General features: G+C 40.4%; 1 protein-coding gene across 1 annotated transcript in view; it reads right to left on the bottom strand.

Annotated features, from left to right (window-relative positions):
• ca16b (carbonic anhydrase XVI b) overlaps window positions 1–22778 on the bottom strand; it is a 109756-nt gene that overhangs the window by 65924 nt on the left and 21054 nt on the right. The window contains exon 2 of the mRNA XM_031757559.2: window positions 17797–17892. Within this exon, the coding sequence (XP_031613419.1) occupies window positions 17797–17892 (96 nt within the window). The remainder of the gene's footprint in view (window positions 1–17796; window positions 17893–22778) is intronic.

The raw sequence follows: 22778 nt of genomic DNA, 5'->3' as shown, positions 1-22778 counted from the left end.
CTTTCATTGGGTGGTGGTAATGTGATTTGTAATGTGATGCAGACATTTGTGCATCGCATTACAAAAAGAACTATTTCCTGGTTATTGTAGCTGAACAGCAAATGGACTTGGGCTACATATGATCCTGTAGCCAGTAATTGTTTTGCCATCATTTGTAATTTTAGCAAGAAAAAACAACATCCAATGAAACATTAGATCCAGCGGGTCATTAATCCATGCCCAACTTAGCCATCATATACAAGTGCTTAAGATTCATTTTGAAGTTGTACTGCCTTTTATCCATGCTGCAGGTCATATACTGACCCATTTTTAAAATAACAGGAGGCCAGTTGCTTTAGAATTTAGCGATGACTGACATGATAAGACATAGGTTTCATTAAGAGATTGTCCTTTCAGTTTCAATCACACGCTTTTCTCTGACTGCTTCTTGGGTTGGTACGACATGGTCGCTGCTTGCCAAGTCTGGAAGATCAGCATTCATATATCATCCTCGACAACTACAGCCAAAGTCACCACTATGCCTCTAACAGACTCTACCGAAGGCTTTCCTCTGCTGCTATCCATCTGCCATGGAGGTTGTAGGCCAAATTAATTTCTTGTACAGTCCTCAAGCACAAACAAGTTTTCTGCCACTGAATTAGACACAGAGTGCTTTGGGTTTAGCTTGACTTCTTAAAAGCTTTGCCTTCTTCAGAACAGTCAGCTTTTCGAAAATGTGAACAAGCTTGCTGGCTCATCCGAAAAGGATCAAGCAGTATGGTCATCACAAGAAAAGAAGAAAAAATAAACCACAATGAAGTTAACCTGTGTCAAGAAAAACCTTTTCTCCTGCGGGGGGCTTCCCTGCGACCAATTAGCGGGACTGAAGCCAAATGTTCCAGAGAGAGAAGTGCAGGTCAAATGCCTTATCCCCAGGGAAGTAATAATCACAAGCTAGAAAGTGATGAACCCATAATATGGAACTATGATAGGAATGGGCTCTTTTAAAGCCTGTTCATAAGTCCAGCCAATCTGCCTTTTCCATTGGAAAGTAACTGTTGGAGAGCGGCGATTCTGAGGACAGCGCTGACACAGGAATAAACTCACTCTTACAAAAGTAACTTGCCAAATTAAATCATTTAGAATCAAGCCAAATAAGAAGGTTCCTCATACACTGAAGATCAGTGACTGGAAGTAATGCACATTAATGTTACTGACTGGCCCTTAATTGGTCTACTGAATTTACTGCTACTGTCCCTTTAGTCACAGTCTAGAAAGCCACAGCTTCACAAGAGTAGGCAGGAAAAAAGAGAGAGAGTCTTGTAAGTCAATAGACCTTTCAAGAAAGTCACTAAGCTGGCAAAAAAATTTCCACCACCCCTTGTCTGCAATAAAGAACAAAATACTCGTGTCGTACATGATTTCACATTGATCCAATCATTACAAAAAGAGAATTAAAAACCAAGAAAAGTCTATACACAACCTAGCCAGATGAGTACTTTTTATTCCACTTTCTTGTAAAGAGCCATTAGCATCCTGTGACATGTTAAAGGAACTGACACTAATTGACAGGTAACACTGAGGGCCCAACCACTACTAGACACTGGAATCTCATTTACCTTGAAGCGAGCCACTTTGTGTTTGCAGTAAAACATGTGTTGTGTGACTAAAATCTGGAGACTTCGCCTGTTTGCGGAGCAGACAGGTTAGGAGGAGGAGCAGTAGCGGGTGATTTTATTTGATTGGCTTAATGGCTGAGAAAATGACACGGTTTTTCCAGAAGTAACAAAATTAAGACATCTGTAAACTCGGCCGCGAAGAAAAACTGCACGTTTTCATCTAAATTTAAGTCCGTTCTGCTTTTAGGTTACATAACAGTTTCTTTGAAGCATTATCTTAACCCAGACATGTCTCATTATGCAATTAGCAGCGTGACCTCATACCCCTCACTCCACCCAAACATTCAAGATCTCGGCTTCGCCTCCAGCTCGCGTCTGCAGTAGAGGGTGGAGGAAAAGACAAACAATGCATTCGTCTCTGCCCATAAAACAATGTGCCTCACTAAGTGCTTTGAAAGACAAAGAGCTGCTAATGTTTATCTACGCAATCGTTCAGCGATATTAGGCTTCAAATTATTAACTATATTATACATTTTCAGGTAATTTAGATCAGAGTTTTAGCATATCATCTGCCTTTCAGAACTAATAATAGAAAGCAATAACTTTTAAAACCCCACATAAACATGAAGCATTGAAACGAGATTGTCCATTAGACGCCTACATGAAGCCTAAAAGTAGATTCAAGATTCAAGACCTCTGTCATTATGGCAGCACAACAAAATTACAATTACACCAATCTCACCTGGTGCGTGACATTGAAAATAAAATAAAAAGGTATAAAAAAAAATAATATTCTCTCTGTAGTAATGTGGTTTAAAAAAAAAAAAAAAAAAAAATAGGACTGTTAACGAAGGTACAAGCCCGAGAGACATTCCCATCGTGATGAATTGCTTTCTACAAAACTGACAATATTCAAATCAAAATCTAAATATGCTCATTGTCTCACTGCGTCAGTGTGAGACTATACACGCATTGATTTCAGGTGGTCTTGCTGAGTTCTGAGAAGAAGGCATCTGATAAGAATGGCGCCACAGCCGTCTCAGAGCCTGAGCTCAATCTTTAATCAGAGGTCATTGTGTTCCACACAGCAGCCCCAAACACATAAAAGCAGGTAGAGGAAGTGCTAAATCATACAGGCATTGGGGTCTAATTGGCCACCAGAATGAGCTCCAGCCAAAATATTGTTTTCCCTTGGCGCTATCTGCTTCCATCTCGTGGGCTTTCATAGAAACTGTGGCTTCCTGTTCTTGGGTGTTGGCCACTGCATAAGTACAACATCCCCTAGTCTGTAAAAATAATCTCCAGGACCTTGTGTAAAGAATGAGAGGGACAGAAATACATTCTGTCCCGCGAGGAAGAGCTTCCCTTACAATTCAAAAGCTCTAACAGTTTCCCCTTTAATTTGGCCAAGAGTCAGCAAGCCAACAAATGCTTTGGTCACTCTGAAAGACTCTGTGGATGGTCAGCATGTAATCAACTATACTAGATTTTTTTTTTTTTTAATTAAATAAATTACAAAAACATTACTCAAATTTGTTGGCATGCTGCATAGAGATACTGAGAACAGTACCTTCAAACACATTTCAGATGCGCTGTGCTACAGCGTGTGGTGTGACTAAAAGATGATGCAAGACAATGAATCATTGCAAACTTAGCATTTACACCGCACACTTAACTTAACCTTTAACCCCAGCATGAAAAATCCCCAAAATAATCAGTCCATATTTACACACTCGAGGCCGATTAAACTCACTCTGGGTTACATTTCCCTACTCTTGAATAAAGTGAGCGTTACACAACTAGCGAGGAGATCGGTGAAATGTCTGCCTGTTTATTTCCAAAGCAGCTCAGTGCACAAGAATTAGCTCACCTTTGTGCTTCATAACAACATGCTAGTGGAAAGCTGTTACAATTTTACGCGTTAGTGTCCATTTTATGTAATTTATTGATTGTATGTTGCAATTTGAATTTATTTATATTGTGTTGTAATAAAGACAATATATTGTTAAATGCAAGGAGATGTGACAGAAACTTAATTCAGTTTCAATTTTTGCTTTGTTGTTTAAATATTTGTTGTAAAAAGTGTAAAAGGCATTGTACCAAAAACTTATGAGTGTAACATGTAACATCAAGTCCAGATAGATGCTTTATTGTGAAATACACATAAAATTAAACCTCCTGTGTGCCTATATAAAATAAGGCATTTAAAAAAAGAAAACCATATATCCAAGAAGAGACATGCTCATTATTCTTGTGCATTCACCTCGTCAAAACAGGAGATAAATGGGGACAAAAAAATATATTGTCAACATTATGAAAAGCTTTACAACGGTTCATGTGTATAATTTAATGTAGTTGTTAAAAACTGACCAGCAACACAATCTGGGCCAAAAAAAAAAAAAAAAAAAAAAAAAAAAAAAAAAAAGGATTAAATGCCGTATTGTAAAGAACTGTGCTGGAAAGGTTGACAGCATTTCTAGCTCCAGGGTATTTACACATCTAGCTATGCAATTTAAATGAGTTTAGCTTTTTTATTATAAATTTACTGCGAATTGTGAATTTGGAAGTACCATACTTTATGTAGATTTCTTATAACACGCTTCCAGCTAATTTACGTCATTTAGCTAAGGATTACAAGCCTTATGATTGCCTGGATAATGAGTAGGTTTGAGAGAGTAGGGCTGCGCATAACTCAAATAAATAAACCGAATGATTAAAAGCCTTTTCCTCTTCACTTTATGGTTGTTTTTCCTGCACATTTAAGTTGTTTTTTTCCCCCACACAAAGACCAAGTGTTTTCTCTCTGGGTTTTGCCCTCTGTGTATCAGTGCACACTGAAAGCAATCCAACACTGCATCACTGTAAGGAAGCCTCCTGCTAATTGTAAACAGGAGAGGGTGGTGAGCACTCTGTTGAGCAGAACGCAGATCTCCTCTGTAGAGCTGCAAAGTGAAACACTGATTAGTGATGCTACATTACTCTGCTTTGTCCAAGGGCAACTGTTCCATATCAGCCAACTCTGGGAAACGCAGACGCTAACCTCAGCACTCATAAATGCCCTGCAGCTGCGTGTGATGGACGTTTTAATATAAGAGAGTGTGATTGTATTCAAATCACAGTCAAAATTACACTAAGGGATAATTAGCATTTCAGGAGTAGTAGTAGTAAATGGCGATGAAGATGAAGCACTGAGGCTGAAGTATATAGATACGCTAATGTGGCACGCCATCTGTGCTATATGCATTTATGTTAGTGACGGTCCTCAGAGCAAACACTAAATAATCATTCCTGCATACTCTTACTGCAGAGGGAGCGCTGGTAGATGCCTGCCACAGGGCCCTAATTCCAGGGACTGAGGGATGAAATGGTATGAGGCTGAGATGACTGTGGGTCACTGTGCAGCGATAAACCAGAACAAGCATAAGGAGGCTGTCGCCTCTCAGGGGGAGAGAGGTTGTGAGACAAGCAGAAACCTCTCACTTACCTGCCTGTCTGTGCATCGGGGATGACCCCACAGTATGAGGTCAGGACTAAGCAGACCATTAGCCACAGTCTGCAGGTGGAGGTGAAAGATCTCCACCCACACAGTGCCCCACTCCAGATGACATGTTATCTGGAATTATATTTCACCAGCTTGTATTATTTTGTAAGAGCTCCTATTTTAAGCCTTTGGTCATGCAGTGCCATTTTTATGGTGTGAAAACCAGAAAATGTCTAACAGTTAGAGTCAGTGTGAGCCGTTGCAAAATGTACGGGAAAAAACAAAAAACTCGTTTCTAACACTAGTCAAAGTTTCAATATAGATTGTGGAAGAAAAAGAGAAAAGCATGAATGACAGGGAGGAATTTTGACTTTAATCGCACAGTGGAGATCAGCCCTGCAAATCACTTGTATACAAGCTGCCTGGGACTGAGATCCATTGTTTACCCTTGTATAACAACCTCCTACAGGCTTATGCCCTCTTCTGTTAATCCACTAGTATTAACAGAAATAATAAATGTGCAAAAACACATGGGAGATTCACTGGTCAAAAAGAAAGAGAAAAATAAAGGACAGTTACTCTAAGTAATGGCAAGAATTATTTGTACTAGTTTAGAAAGAAGCAAGGCCAAAAAAAAAGAAAAAAAAAAGAAGAAGCCTTAAATCGCTTCACACTTCCTAAACATTTTCCGAGGCTGCTGTTACTACTTCAGTGTCTGGGTAATGAATGCAGTAGAATGGCTGGTTATAGCCAAAGTTTGGGTGATTGTCTGGGGAAGGTCACAAAGTCTCCACTTTTAATAAGCGCCTTCCTCTTTGGTTCATGAACTCCCTAAAGAGATACATCCAGCAAACTCTGAGCGAACTCAGCCATTATTGCGAGATATTTAGGTAACAGAGCAAAACAGACAGCGGTGGGCCATCTCTAAGACCTTCTTGGCACAGGTAAACATCACCTTTAGCCAAATTATCTTTTCGATTTGTTCCGGTAAAGTTTGACCTGAACTAAACACACATGTTTTCATCTGCTCCACACTGCACAGAGAAGCCTCCGCAGAGCCAAACCCTTATTTTCTCGGCTTATTCACACGGATCCAGTCATTCTTTGCCCGGATTTTGCCTCTGCCAGGTCGAGAGCTAAGGCAGAGGTGGGTTTTCAGCGTTTTCCTGTCTTAGTGTCTGTAAGAAAGCCTTCGTAAAAACTAACACACCAGATTTCCTGAAACTTGGTGGGGTTGTGGAGCATGGCTTAAGCAACTCATTAAGGTTTGGTATGAATCCAGACCACTTTATTTAAATTTGCAAAATGTGGGATTTGCCTTGGCACGGGATAGGCTCTCTCCAAGTGCCCTTTCAGTTAAAGCTCAACAGAGCAGAAAATGTGTCCATGTGTAGTTACAAGTGCGTCAGTCAGTAGATGCAGAGATGGGGGAAGAGAAAAAAAAAAAGTGGAAGAAATGAAAACTGAGGGAAGATGAGAGAGCAACAGTGCAGTTTTTTAGCCTTGGGTACCCCGAAACCGCTAATTAGGCCACAAACTCCCAAGATTGCACATGACCACATCCCAAGATGAGTGTTAAACTAAGCACAGCGAGCAGCCATTTTAAATCAAGCCGTAATCCAGTCCACGTCTCCCCCTCCTTACTACCCCACGGCACCCACAAGCAAAGTGCTGCTCGGAACTGAGATGTGGTCAGCATTAGGAGCGATGGATGGGGAGGGGAATTTAAGAACAGAAACGAGGCGGGCGCTCACATAAAGAGGCAGAAAATTGATTCCCGGGGAGAAGAGAACGCTGCTGAAAACCGGCTACGTTCATTTCAAAATAAAGTTGCTGTAGGCAAAATAAGAGTTTGGAAAAACAAGCTCTCTATTCCCCGTCACAGACTCGAGTTATTCCGTCTTCACTACACCTCACAGATACATGCATTAAGAGATCAATAAGAAGTCCATCTTGTTGTGAGTCACAACTCACTCAAATTAATACAAGATTGGTGACGTCAGCAAAGTAGCTAATGGATAGCACTAAAGATACTCGTGTTCTCATGGATGACTGATAAACTGGTCCTTTGCAGTCTGGTTTTAAAGTGGAATTTTTCCTGAAATGTATTGTGTGGAAATAAATGGCTTTATTTATATTCTCAGCAAAGTGTAGACATTAGCCCACTCGCTCCCCCTCCAACATATGAATTATTTTTTTCCTCAATTCAAACAAAGGTCCTTTTATAAACCCTACTTACCGCGGGAGTATCATTTTCACCTTTCAGCTTTAAACCTACTGAAAATAAGCGGAAATCAGAGAGGATGTTTGGGTACTGCACAAAAGGTTTAGACTACCACACATTTTGGAATGCAAAGAACAGCTTCTACTCCAATAATTTCATGATACATCTACATTATTTATTATCCCTTGCAGGTATATGAGCTCCAGCTTAAATCAGTCATGAGACTGCAAGACAAAGGATGACAGGCCTGAGTGATCTTCTTTTTTCTCCTACTTGCTACCGTGAGAATATGAAGCTGGGTCACCCTAAATTAAAATAAATGTCTTTGTGTTTGCAGAAAGATAATGGTACCGATTGTTTGAATTTCATCGCAGCACTTCTCAGGGACTATATATTTAGTTTTCTTGAGTCAGCAACACAACAGTAGTTATAATTCATAAAGCAAAATTACAGACATTAACCCAGTCACCAAAATCTCATACATGCATTTTAATTACAGAAAAAAAGAAGACAAAACAAGATATCGCACATCCCACAGGCACAATTAGCTCAGAAAATACAGTATTAAAAAAGGCCTGAACCACTCTGAGCTACGGCCCTCTCTGTGCTCAGCTCACATCCTCAGCAGCTATTACTCTTAGAGTTGTTCTGCAAGCTAAGCAGGGACAACAATGGCTACATGTTTACACAGCAAGTGTCCTTATAATTTAGAATCTAGACAGAAATCAGTGTAACTCAGTAAAGTAGAGGTAGTAGCGCGGCATAAACAATCTAACAAGCCAGGGAAAGTCAGCGAACTGGAAGCAGTGCTAGACCTCATCAGCTACTTCCATTCAGTTACTCACTGGTTTGAAGGTCTAAGTAGAATTTTATGCCAACATACCTCACTGCACTTGAACAAATGATCATAAATCAAACGTTGTTTTAGAATTCGAGGGAAGCATTACACGTCTTCCAAAATTGTGCCATTATGCCACTATTATAGCCTTGCCCCCTATAGTTAACTCCTCACCTCTAGGGGGATGTGCGCTCATTACAAAGTAAGTCATCATGATTATGAGTTTAAAAATTTGCTGAACCGCAATCTAGCTCATTCTAGCTCATCAGCATAACCATATTAGAGAGGAAACCTGTGGGCTGGCAATCTCACACTTCCTCAATATTGCAGTCCCAGCAGGCCGAGCATGTCCGCATCCATTAAGTTGGACCTGAGCCACCCACTAAGCCTAATATGGTGCCACGAGGCACACTAACACTATGTGACGTCTGAAATTTAATTAATTAGGTTTACACAACAAACATGTCAGTCCAACGCATCAATCTGCTCCAAACAAGGAAACCAGGAAATTTGGCTGCGCTTATCGCAGACGTTGTACTTTGGACTTTTTGCTTTATGCTTCAAGGTGGTGCCGGCCGAAGACGCTGTTCTCCGGACATATCCGTGTATAAACACAAGCAATTAAGTTCTGAAAAACCTCACTCATACAGCATTAACTCAGGGTGCAGGAATCCCTAATTTATTTCAATTCTTAATATATTTACCTCATCTAGAAAAAGGAAACAGATTGTCAGAGGCAGTGGGAAGTAAGATGATTTGGAGCTCAATTCTGCTAAATTGGTTGCTGCCAGTGTGATACATCATGGAGAATTAAGATGCCTCTCCCCCAGCACAGAACTTCGGCAGCCATATTGGCACATCTGTCAAGGGCCCACCCTTGACAGAGACAAATAGACCAATTCTGGCACAGGAAGGCTGATCCAAACTGCTAGCAATAACCAAGATGAATAATGAGCCAGCTTGGTCCCCTCGCAAAATTCATTTTTAATAATTAGTGTTCTTGCACCTCTCATTTTCTCTCAAAATGAGTGCAGGTACATCTACAGGTTGATACACACATCAGCAAGACTGGAGGAATATAGATGATGTTGTGTTAAGCTTCCATCATCACGTAGAATGCCTGCGACTATAAATGCAGGGTGTAAGACAGATGAATCTCTCTCTGTACTCCTAGGAGGAGGAAATTAATCAAGTCGCTCTGTGGGTAGGCAGTAAAGGAATCTCACAGGATGAGCACAACAAAGTTCAGGAGGACCTTTCGTTTCACAAACCGAATACTGTAAAGGAGCGCAGTGGCTGCTGTGGAAACAAAGAGAAAAGTGGAGGAGGCGCTTAAGTGCAGAGAAAACTGATTCCTACAGTTCAAGTAGAAGTGTGACGGAATAGCTGCTATTCTGGACAATCAACACTTGTCATTGGATAAGAATCTTTGTCAGGAAGCTACCAGTATGCACGTATAACTAGAAAACAATGCAGGCACACACTGTCCGTGGGTTTCTCTCAAATCCTGGAATTCTGATAAAGGCTCCTCTGACTCGTTGCTTCAGGATCTAATTTGTATTTAATATTTTTCTTTCCCCAAAACAATTCTTTGAGTTATTAGTCTGTGCACACTCTACCAACCAGGGCTGATCGAGCATACTCAAGCCCTTAGGGAGGATTCACACATATGTTCAGCTTCAGTGCTTGACAGTGGGCATGCCTGACGTTTGGTGGGGGAGCAATCTTTGCTGGCGCTATTGTTGTAAGCTAACAGAGCTTTGATCAGCAGCTAGGGTAAGCCAAGCTAGCTCGAATGCAACATGGTGGTTACTAACATAAAAGATCAACTTCTCCTTCACGCTTCACGCACAAGCAGCTACCGCGCTCTCACGGGATGCCCTCATGTCGCGAGCTGATTAGGCAGCAGCTGCAGCGTTTTTCGTTCACATTGGGCAAAAGTTAAACTTCTTCCAACTATTCACCATGAGCAGCATCAGTAAATGCACAACTCAGCCGAGCAAGGGTTAGGATGGCATCCCGTTTAAAATGAAAGAGAGCTGACGCTTCAAGCCTGAAATATAGACGTGTGACTCTTTCCTTTGTTTAGCAAGCAAGGAGAATCAGCGTGGACACTTCAACAGTCTGGAATTTGTGAGCGGCCTCTGGGTGAGTGCGCGCAGCAGTTAGGTGACAGATCTCTTTAAAGTGTAATGACTTACTAATGCACATTTTTGCATGGTTAGTACAAACATATTGGATTGTAATATCAGTCATTCTGATTGCAAACTCAAACGACATGACGTCTATCTAAAAATATCATTCGACTTTACTTTCATTGGAATTTAAATTTAACTGTAATTTCCAGCTTACATTCAAAATATTTCATCCTTGGGGGGAAAAAAAAGGATCAAACAAATTTTTTTGCGTTAATTCGGAAAGCGAAATGATTCGTTCTACATCATGATTCAAAACAATCAGGGGAAAATCGCCTCCATTTATAATGAAAAACTTGTTTCATCACTTGGAGCATGGTGAGACGCTTCTTTCATTGGGGAACGAGAGAGAGAAGGGGGGAAAAAATGTCATCTTCATCCCTGAACATTACATCCTGAAGGCTATGCCCCATACATTACCCTCTATGCCTACTCATAGAACATCCATATAGCGAGGGACCTTTACTTTAAACTCAAGTGCTTCTTATACACGGAAGTCTACTGGGAGCAATCCTCCTCTCGATTCATTACCTCCAAGAGGCAGAGCTCCTTCTGTTGGGCACCATGACAACATGGCATTGCTCTTTTCCCTCCAGCCGTTGTAAGGGGGTGTCAAAACGCAGGAGAAAAACTGCACTGCCTTCAAAAGCACCGAGCCAATTTAAGGTTACATGAATCATAGGGTTTAACATGTCACACCTAACTAAGCAACCGGAGAGGAATAGACACATTTTTGAAACCAACCCAATCACTGGGCTCTAAAAATCAATCCTGCAGCGTGTTGTTTAAACAAATGTGTGTCTTAATAAAGATTTATTTATAGTAAGATCAATTATACAGCGGCAGAATAATTTGCAATTGACAAGTTTATCTTAAAAGCTAGGCAACAATTTTTTGCTTATTAGCTACGAGGGAATAACGCAATACATCTCAAGAGGTGAAGCTAAAAAATAAAAAAAAATAAGAAACTAAAAGCGCTCGCAGTGCCAGAGCCGAGGGTTAATTCAAAACCAAAATAAACAGCCCTGGCAATCAAGAACAGTGAGTTACCTAATCTTGTTCTGTATCCTCTAAAGTACTAATTAAGTTGGATCAACATAGCAGTTGATTGAAAATGACACTTCATTCACTTCATTATGTGAGACATGAGTGGAAAGATTGCTAATGATCATGGGCAACCTCAGTGAAGTGGAATAAAACAGTTAGGCTGAGGGGAAACATAATCCACACATATCAGACAATCCCAGGCTCTTCCAGTTGCTACAACTGCTTGTCGGGGTGGCTTTCATCCAAACACCCATAACCGCTGCATGAAAGACAGTAGGAGCTCTATTCATACGAAGCACTGAGCTATTAGTAAGTTATTACTGTGAAAAATTACTGAAATGCAGAGCCTTTAGCTATGTTATTAATTTGCGGAGGTGGACTACTAGATCATCTGAAGGATTATGGTTTCAGCGTGTGCCCTTTACAGCATTTTTAATTTCACCAGTTTTGCAGAGTCATTTTTTCCCCGCAAACCAAAATCATAAGTTCCTACGGTGATCAATGGAAGGACCGTTTAAAAAATTAACAACGACTGCTTCAACAGTCTGAAATGACATGCGAGATAATTCAACGACTACAGAAAATCTCATAATACATGGAGGGGGGGGGATGACAATTTTCTTTGGGACGCTGATCTATAATTTTCCCCAACATCTAGTGCTGGTATTTCTTCACTGTGTTTTTCTTTTCCGTATCTCATTCTACACACTGTTACAGGGGATCAGGCATAATGCTTCTGCAAATGCACGTTAAGGTACTCCAACTGTTGTGCTGTAATTAAACTAGAACAATAAATCCACAAGAGACCAATCAAAAGCAAACTACTGCATATATTGGCCAAAAACATAAAACTTATGATGAAGGAAGCCAAAGAAACTAACAGAGATGATGTGAAAACCTGCAGAGATATAAAAAGGGGAAAAATGATGCATAGCTATGTTCCTGTGGGAGTCTTACAGTGAGTATGATATCATCCCTCTTATGAAAAATGCCTCCACGAACACTACACACACACACATACGAACACCCCCCACACACACAGACACACACACACACTCACAGCATGCCTTAAATAACTTTTAATCAAATTTCAGGGTGCAGGTTTCGAGGCTACTTTTACTGAGGTTCATAATCCAAGCACACAGGAAGGTGATATGTCATGTGCTTCACTCCTCAATGCACTAGACTAATATGTACAAAGTAAGGGGTTAGCACCCTCTTATGGAAAATATGAAGCAATAATTAATATCATTAAAAGCCAACTCACATCACTGTCACGTGTAGCCAGATTTTTTTAGAGAAAAACAAAAACTGCGCAAAAATCAGTCGTCTTTTTGGAAACGCAGGCGAGTTTAAAGAAAAAAGATCTGATCATCAAAAAATAAATAATTTTTTTTTCATCACTATGTTTTATTTTTGCCTGAGAAACATCATTTCACATTCTTGGAACAGCCTCACTCCTAAAGTAATCACACTGGTGGCACAATGCTCCTCTATAGGTTACGTTCAGTACTCGTGTGTCTCGCTCACAGTGCTAGTCTATCTGTGCAGTTGCTCCTAGCTTCAGGCTAGCCCGACTGTGTGCGTTTCTTTTTACACTCACTTGCACAGAGCAAATGCCTTTAATAACCATTTAGCTGCTAAGGCACGCTCCTCTGTCCTCCATTCACAGCCTTAGCCGCTAATTACCTTCCCCAAGTAATGGCCATTTCTGTATTCCCTCAGTTCTTTCCTTTTATTTTTTGTACAATCAGCCAGCTGTCTTGACTGGTAGGAACTGGTGGTCTACACGGACCTGAAATGAATGTCCAAAACTCAAATCGTGTCAGCCAGTTGCCTATCTTGATATTTTGTTTTTCTTATTTGTTTTATTTTATTTTTTGGCCACCATCCCAGCATAGAAAAACCCAGATACCCAATTACCGGCCCTTCTCTTGCCAACCACGCATATTACTCTGAACAAACACAGCATATCAACACAAAAAATAAGAACTTTAGCAAGACAGTTATAAAAAAGAAGTATGTCAATGGTGCTGCAGGCTGTTTATTAACGATACCTAATATACTGTCGAAAAACAAAGCCCTAGAATTTAATTGACCAAAGAAGCATGCCAACCCAAGCCTGATGTTCTAATTAGAAAATAAGAAGGACCTCAGCATGAATATCGAGATTGTGTCCCACAGGAGTGTGGACTCAGGTGTGGTCAAAAGATGCTCCTGGCAAATAATTTACTAGTCTTTTAAATGGGAGGGGGTGGCAGGAGAGGGATCAGACTAGCTGCATAGCCTAAAAGTAAGAAATCATTCAAAAAGCAAACCAGAGCACAACTCTTTATGAATTCTCAGCAGATATTAGGCATTTGCAAAGTGCTGTCATTGGCATTCACAGCAGCTGATAAGAGATGGGAGAAACACCTCAGTTATGTTATTGAGTTATGACATTGTACAGAGTTTCGATCAGAGGGCAGTCTGCAACGACGAGTTTGAAAGGGTGAAAACGAACAAAAAAACAACAAACAACTGAGCCAAGCAAAGCGTAAACAAGTAATCCATTGCACTGAGATTGTTAGTAATGACTCAAACAACTACACATAACAAATGTTACTGAAATCTGTTCGTGTGTCTCAACGAAAAACAGAACAATACGAGTGATATATTAGGGTTTATAAAATCATCAAATATTCGCATTTGACTTAAAAATCCTATATCACTCGTGCTCCATGTACAAGGTTAAACAAACTGGCAACACAAACATTTACAGTCTTCATTCAAAAATACTTTAAATGTCACTGAGAATATAATACACCCATTATCAGGCAGTGCTAGCAGCAGCTAGCACTTGTTTCCTTGCAGGTTAACGTCCATACAGGAAGAATGTGGTTATGCATCATTTGGGTCAACTGGTTATTTCACTTTAAACCCATGCAGCAGACACTTTTCATTTTCTACATCCAAGTACTGCAGACATGTGTTGATTGACTAATACATGTTTACATTTGGTCCTGAAGAAAACAAACAAAAAAACAAACAAACATCCGATGCAGATGTTTAATAAAATGTGGTCAGTAATTAGTGCCAATATTTTGATTTATCTTGTTTCTGTTGTCATTTATTCACCCCTGTGGTGCAAAAGAAACAGATATCATTATTGGAAAAAGCTTAAACGTTCTAAGGCTTTTCAGCTTTTTATTCATGTCTATCTCTAAACATTTAACCAGTGTGAAATTGATGTGTGACCCAAAACAAAAAGAAGCAAAAAACGGTTGCTCTCATCAGTATTTTGTCACTTCATTTGCTAAAAGGCAAATTTCTATGTTTGGTCGATGAATGCATTCCAAACAGGACAGAAATACCAATGAAGAGCAAGACACAGTTACAGTGTTTTACAAGAGTGGTGGACCATCTAAACTAAATCAATTATTACAACCACTAACATCATTGGAAAAAAGAAACACACACTCTGACCTTTAGGGGGAAAGAGCAGCAGCACCATTTCATGCAGCAAATGCCATATATTTGGAGTGTGGCCATTACTGAAGGTACAAATTAAAGTCATGTCAGGTATTTGTGGTGTACCACCTCACTTAATCCTTGCTACAGGTGATTTTTCACCAGGCTTACTGAGCCTACTGCCATTACACATTGGCACAAACAGAAAATACTAAGTGGGCTAGGGCTGCGCCACATCATCTCGTCTATGATAATCCTGATATAAATGTATTGTTGCTATGGCAATGCCATGCATTCACGCTGCCTTGCAAGCTCAACAATGAGACAAGCCCAGGCATGTCTGACAGCGAGACCTTCTGATGACAATTTCGCACCTATAAAGGAAGCCGCTTCAACAACCTCGCAGAGAAACGCAGTAGTTTTTAAATTATGCAAGAAAATTGTTCCCACTAAAGCTGGAAACAAACTCGTTTCAGCACTTGAAGGAAAAAAAAAAAAAAAAAAAAAAAAAAACCCACATCGTCAAGCACGACCAGGCTATGAAGGAGAAGACACTAGCAGCTGGTGATGTGTGACCCAAAAGTAAACAAATGAGTCAACCAAGCAACACTTGCTGCACTCGCTAGTTGCATTCCATATGACAGGAAGAGCAAACGGTGGATGGAAATTACTGATGTGTAAAGCAGAGCTTTAAGCAGCAAAGCTCGACCCAAGACAAAACATCACAGGTAGAAAATATTTCTCGGTTTTATTATGTGACAATTTTACATTTACATTTATAATTTAACAATAAAGTAACTCAAGTGTTAAGTAGTCATGTTGTATTTGTACTTAAGATTTCCATGAAAAACATAATTTAGGCTACTTTTGTGCTTACATGTGACTTGAGCTGTGTCACTGGATATAATGCTGTGTCACCACCACCACACTCTAATGCTGCTGCTAGAACCTCTTGTCACTAGATTCACACTTCAAACTAGGAACTGTGTCATCAAGTAAAAAGATGGAAAATGCCCTGGATTTGCTTACATTTAAAAAAAGCTGCTGCATGTAAGCTGCAAGCAACAATTAAGTCTTGCTCTTTATTTCTTTCTTAATCAGAAATATCGCGATATAATTTTGAGGCTATAATGCCCACCGCTAAAGCAGACCAATGCCAAAAACCCTGTATATGGCATAATGTTGCATCATTATCTAATTAAAGAACCAAAGCTGTTTATTATGATCACAGTTAAGACAGAAGCAAAATGTGATCAGGGGTTCTGTTTTTGTAGGCTGCACAGAAAACAATGCCATATCTGAAGTGACCAGAACTCCTAAAACAGGCTCCACACACCTTGTGGATGGCGAAAGAGCAATCACGCTCTGATAGTCAAAGCAGGCATTCTTTTCACTGCCTTTACTCGACAACTGGGAGAGACGAGGGCCACAATCAGGAGTGACATGAATACCAAACAAACTTGACTCCAAAGTAGCCACAGTTTGTTTTTGTTTTTTGTGTTTTTTATTTGCACAATTTTCTTGCCTAAAACCACAAGAGTCTAGGTTCCCAACTGGAGCGCCGAGGACAAAATATTCCATCAGTATATTCATTTTCAGAGCCACGATGCACTCCACCGGCAGAGGGGCCGAGTTAGTTATTTGCAAGGTGGTGTTTTTGGAACTTGGAACCTGTAAATACGATTTTACCGAGTGCTCCTCCCTTCCTGAGCTCTTCCAGTAAAGTGCCCTCCATCAAATCACATAACCCCTATTTCCCATCGGAGCTGCTTGATGGCCTACAGAGGGCTATGTTTGCGCCGGGGTGTGGATGTGTACAGCTGAATGAGAAGCAATGCTTTGAAGGAACAAACTGGATATGCTTATCAATTTGCCACCACAAAAACATCTTCTGCTCTGCATACAACTGTGCACACATTTTGCATCCGAGCCCAATAAATAGGAAATTTAAAGACTTTTACCATTACAAGCAGTGCCAAATGTTGCGTGCTATAAAAAGAAAACAAATACCAAGTGCTCAGCAGGTACTCAGATACATTAACTCATGGTCTTGTAAAGTGCTGCTGATGAGTCAAATAATGAGCCATGCCATTATAAATGCATAGAGCCCACTACTTTTACACTTTTTTCTCCCCTTACAGCAAATTTGGATACCAGAAAATGGGAAAAATTAAACTCTTAAAGCGTTTAAATACAGCTTTAGCTTAGAAGTTGATCAAATACGCTTCTGATAGTTTAAAATATTATACCATGACATACAGTTTTAAATATTTTTATACATTATTTGAGCTCAGCTTCTTTCCTTATTTACAGGTTTATAACTCTAAAAACTTTCCTCCAAGACTACCACCCAAAAAGATGTGATATGCAAATTTATACCCAACTGTGAGATTATTTACAAGCATAAGAGTGCACAGAATGAATCATTCATTAAAGTATACATCAGACAGTTCACTGAGGGCTGCTATATTCATCCATCTTCCAAATGTGTTAAGGTAAACAGCTAAGAGATTGCAATACAGAGTAAGCAAGTCTTCTCAAAAACATTTATTTAGATTAAAAGCAAAGCACCAATAACGCGGTTAGGAATTAAACAATTAAATTTTCATAGTACTGCTGACAGCATCCATCAGCCCTAATCTATACTTTTACAAATGAGATAGTTAACTCATTATTTCCCGTTATGAATCTGAACATAGACTCGCTCCACAATATGTCACTGCTGTTCACTCCAGAGTACATTTGTTTAATTGCTCTTATTAAAAGCATACATCACAGGTATGCCATTATATGAATCATAAATCCTTTATTAAACCCATTTTGCTATAGCGAGGAGGGGGGGGGAGGAAAAAGCTTGCTGGGCAAACAGCAGGAAAAAAAATGGAAAATGGTGGGTAAGGCAGAAAAGGTAAGCAATTTCCCCTCCTACTTAGGCTCCAGCCAGAGCATAAATGAGAGTTCACCTGAATAGGACCAGTAGGGGTCATCAACTGTCCTCCTCTCCCTCATTACGCCTGTGCCTCCATAATGGTTGCCTCCAGTGTGGTGACCCGACGCAACTGTGGGAGGAAGAGATACAGGTCAGAAAACTCAACAGGGAAAAGAAACATTTCTTTTGCAATGTAAACACATACTATGACAACTTACTCAAACAAACCTCCTGTCCCTGCAGCAATTCAGTCTGGATTTTTTACTAGTTCACAAACTACTGAAAGGATTTCACGCATAATCAGCTGATCACAGATAATTGCAATAAAAACTCCTGGTTTTCTATTTGAATAAGATTTGATGGATGTTAATCAGAAGGCTTGTCAGTCGATGTTAGCCAATCAAAGATATATTCATATCTGCGTATCTTGCTGGTAGATGCATTTTTGTGTGTGTGCAGCAATATTATTAAAATGATAATAACCGCATCGTTTTCCTTTTCCTCACATAAATTGTTGGAGAGACACATAGATCTAAATGAAAGAACACAATTAATAAACCGGCACAGAGCAAAGCCAGTATCCCCCCATGCATGAGCTTTACTTGGCCACCCAAGAATATTACATGCCACCAAAATATAAGTGGCCTGTCATTTTAGCATTTCTCCATTTTTTTTTGTATACACTTGACAGAACTGGAATAATGTGCTCTTATTTGTGCACTAAATTTTCACACTGTCCATCCCTGGCTTTTCTAGTCTGGTGGTCCCCTGTCAGCAGGCTGACCAATCACTGCTGTGGCAGTCCTTGACATAATTCAGCTACCTCGCCAAGGAGTGTTGCATGCAGACGGACTCCAACTCCACTGTTTTAGACCACACCCGGAGAAGGTAGTCCTGTTTCTCCTCTGCTGTGAGCTGGAGGGTCACTAACCACAACTGGATTAATCCAAGCTCAGAGGCTCCAGAGCAGAACAAGGACTACCATGGCCAGGTGAAGTACATAGTAATGCAGTGGGGACTCTGTACATGCGATAAGAACCTCGCTGAAGAGGCAGACACACACACACAGGCATGCAGGCATATACACACACACTGAACTACAAACAGAATCCAATTCTGTGAAAGCACTGAAAATACAGTTTTACTTTGTTTGTGTTTTTGCCTGAGATATCTAAAATCCTTTGTTCAATCACTGTTGATAGAAACATCAGGTCAGACTGTCTTGAATGTGTGCTTCAAATTGCAGCTACTCTAATCATTTGAGTTTGGTAATGATCACCATCACCGAGTTTATCCTACAACCCACTCTGGTGCCTCCTACACTCTTGCAGTTAACATTAATCACACCCTTTACAGTAGCAGTTGGTCTAGAAAAGAAACAGTCTAATTAGGCTGGACTGTCATTATGCTAACAACATATGCATGGATCTAACAGTATCACAACAGCTTTTGAACTAAGCTCCAGTAACGTTCAGACGGCCACATTGCTAAGGAGTGCAGACAATTGGTCTCATGTCTTTCAGAGCACAAATGTCTTTCACTTGTGGAAAATTACCAGCAAGAAATCAAAAACACCCAAAACACAATGGTACAACAACGTTAGGGGGACAAATTGTTCTTAAGCATACCTACTCCCTAAAGCATGAAACCCTAAACTACAACAACCAAACTCATTGGGGAAAAAGTGCTCCAAAACAGATGCAGCCGGAGGGCTAGGGTGGAGGGGGAAAAAAATTGTCTAGTTGAAGCTATTGTGGGATGAGCACACCTAAAAATAAGAATGTTTTGTGTTGCTTTAAGGATTCAAAACCCGCTGTAGGTTTCAAAAGGTGGAGACGTGGTAATTCTGGTTCACTGTTGCTTCAAAGATGCAAGAAAGTGGGTGAGCAGATCGTTTCTGTGTAGGAACAGCAGGGCGAACTAAAAACAAAACCAGAGACGACAATCTGCTCGACTGAAAATGGAAGAAGCCACTGTTACTTCTTTCAACATACTTTCTGAATCCATTGAGATTATCCGTGTTGTATTAGTTTTTGTACAACTGGTTGGTATGTTGAATATTGTGTTCTCACCACTTTACATTCAATTTGACACAACAGCCGTTAATATCACTTTTCAAATGCAAAAAAAATATATTCATGTGGGTTTAATCATCACTTCATTCTCACACAACACTTACTAAAGAGTCAAAAACAAATATTTAGCACTTAGATCACAACTTAAAGTGGGCATATTTTGCTCGATTGTACATCCCCACTCTCGTTTGGTCTGGGATTTTATTTGGTTGTTTGGTAATGATAAAATGAGAATGTTTGGATAAAGGTTTTTCTTTTGGATGACATTATAAATGCTACAAATGGGTAATTTTAGCCTATTCGTAGGCTGCTGCTAGGTAACATGATGACATCATAATGTAATAGGGACAAGAACCTTCAGGGCCCTAAGCTGTACCTGAGTGCAAGGTCTGACTGTGTTCACAGATATTATAATAGCCCATCAGACACCATTTGTGTAAGTTTTTTCTGTTTTGTTTTTTAAGCAGGCACTTTTCCGCTCAAACAGGGCTTTGTTGAAGCACCTCTTCAACAATTTTAGTTTCAGCCTCTCTAAGGTCTGCTCTCATGAAAAACCTGGTGGTGGGGGAGGCTGGGGACAGTGCCACTCTAGCCCCACCCCGAACCCTGACTAAAGGGTGTTTTTTGACCATAAAGTCCATCTCCCAAGAGCGACTCCCGGTCCCTGCCGGCATGCCTACACCACAGGATCTCTGCGGGTGCATGCAGGAGTGAAGAGAGGCCCAGAGGCAACAGACTCACTTGCCTCAGGGGTCCTGTAGAGCAGCTACAGGAAGGGAGATGAAAAGCAAAAGCCGACAGCCAAATGTCACGTGCCACTGAAAGCGGCTGGTTGAGAGACCCTGACCGATGTGGAGACAAGGGCGGCTGGAGGTTATCATTAATAATCCTTTCACAGGTTCAACTGCAGAAATCCTATGATTTTTAATTCTTCTATATGGATCTTATTGACCAAGTGATTCGCCCCCAAAAAGTCAACTTGGCTGGAGCTGAACAAAACAGGTTGGGCTTTCAGGGAGGGGCAGAAGTGCACCACTGTAAAGAAAAGCACTTGCTTTCTAACACAAGAAATAAAAAAAATACAAATTTATTATGATTATTGTGTTATCACAATAATCTTAAATGAAGTGAAAATTCCATGAATCGCTCAGCTGTATAAGATCTAGTGCAAAGGAACAACCCAGATATTTCAGCACAGATCTGGATTACACAACTGGCCTTGTTGGCAACTGTGTTCTTTTAGTTGGTCCATGTGTGCCACACCAGTGACTGCAAAAGTAAAAAGGTGGTTATAATAAAGCAAGAAGTCGATGACATGAAAACATAGCAATCCACACCCAGTATTTGTTTACTGGTTTAAAAAATAAAAAATAAATAACTCGGTCTGAAATGACACAATTTCTGACTGTCCACTCCCATTACAGTGAAGACAAAGCTCTGGCCTGTGGGCATGGTATGCGATCAAAGCCAATTGTAACATAAGCCATGAGCCACGCAACATGCCAACAGTTAGAATTTTTCTTTTGTTGAGGGGACATTACCATCAAAAATAAAAATAATCCACTATGTCTTCAGTTCTTCAGATGCTGAGAGTGCACTAAGACTCAATTGCATTTGCTACTGAAGCCAACAAAGAACATTTGGCGTGCTCCGCTCGTGGCAGAGACGTTTTAGAGTTAGCAGAAGCGGCTCTGGCAAGTAAATAAAGGGGCAGCCTATAAGGCAGCTGCTAATCCTTTGAGGGTGAGCCAAACTAGCCGCAAGGTGGGCATTATGCAAATGTGTAACATAGTGACGTAGATAGGTCTCAAAACAAAACCTAAATTACAAAAAAAGTCATTTCAGGCAGTGCAGCAGCACTTTTTTTTTTTCTTTTTTTTTTTTAAAGGAAAAATTGCCCCGCTTTGCCATGGAATTTGGGTGTTGTAATTTCGCAGATTTTTTGCATAAAAAATTATATTAAAAGAACCTCAAAAAGCATAATATGGACACTATGTGCATTAGCCGCCTAGCATTATTTACTAAAAGACTGAGAAACAGATCGTAGTTGTTTTAATGAATTTTCTCACAAAAATCAAGGCATAATATCACACTTGTTAGTGTTCTCATGAGGTTAAAGGAAACTTTGAAACAATAGCAGAACTCCCCGGAGTCCTGAAGCCGAACCACATTTAGACAGTGAGTTGTAGTTGGCTTGATCAGCATCGCCGCTCATCGAATGAACACACACACACACACACACACACACACACACCCCTCCAGCCACTTAAGACAAGCGGAGCTCTTACTAATAGTTGCATCATTACCAAGGATTAATTAAACTAAGCACAACTTCAAGCCAAATCTTTTCTTGCACTTAAAGCCAGTGCATTACTGTCTCCAAAATTGGTTTCCACTAAGGCGTGAGCTACATACACACCATTTTCCAAATCAAATTCATTGCTTGGAGGGAGGTCACAGAGGCTACATAAGGAAAGGCATAAACAGCTTCTTTGTCTTTGTCAGATGTACCGATTTACCACGGGGAGTCACGGGTTAATAACAAGTGTGAAACAGAGAGGCAGGGAGTCTGTGAGACTTGGAGCATATTTGAAGGCAGGTTGTGAAACAGGAGGGCTGCACCGTCTTTGATCAGAGAGCATAGGAGACAGCACCATGTCAACAGTTTACACACATCCATGTCAGCCGTCCCCTGTGGGCAAAGGATTAAAGCCACAGCATCTCTGATAGAGCAGAGCAGACAACACAGTCGGTGCTGGGCCTGAAGGAGACTGAGGAGAACCGTGCTGCAATTAAACAACATACTTAAATGCGGAAAGCACATGTGGAATACAGGTAGTCAAATAAGATATTTTATACCATATATTTTTGGCCTGCATCCCCCACCCCCCACCATTTGGAATCTCACAAAATAAAGGCTTCCAAACAACTACATAACAAC

Source organism: Oreochromis aureus, linkage group 5 (genome assembly GCF_013358895.1).
Source record: "Oreochromis aureus strain Israel breed Guangdong linkage group 5, ZZ_aureus, whole genome shotgun sequence".
Classification (NCBI taxonomy): domain Eukaryota; kingdom Metazoa; phylum Chordata; class Actinopteri; order Cichliformes; family Cichlidae; genus Oreochromis; species Oreochromis aureus.
Note: the sequence above shows the minus strand (reverse complement) of the source record. Positions and strands in the feature narration are given on the sequence as shown.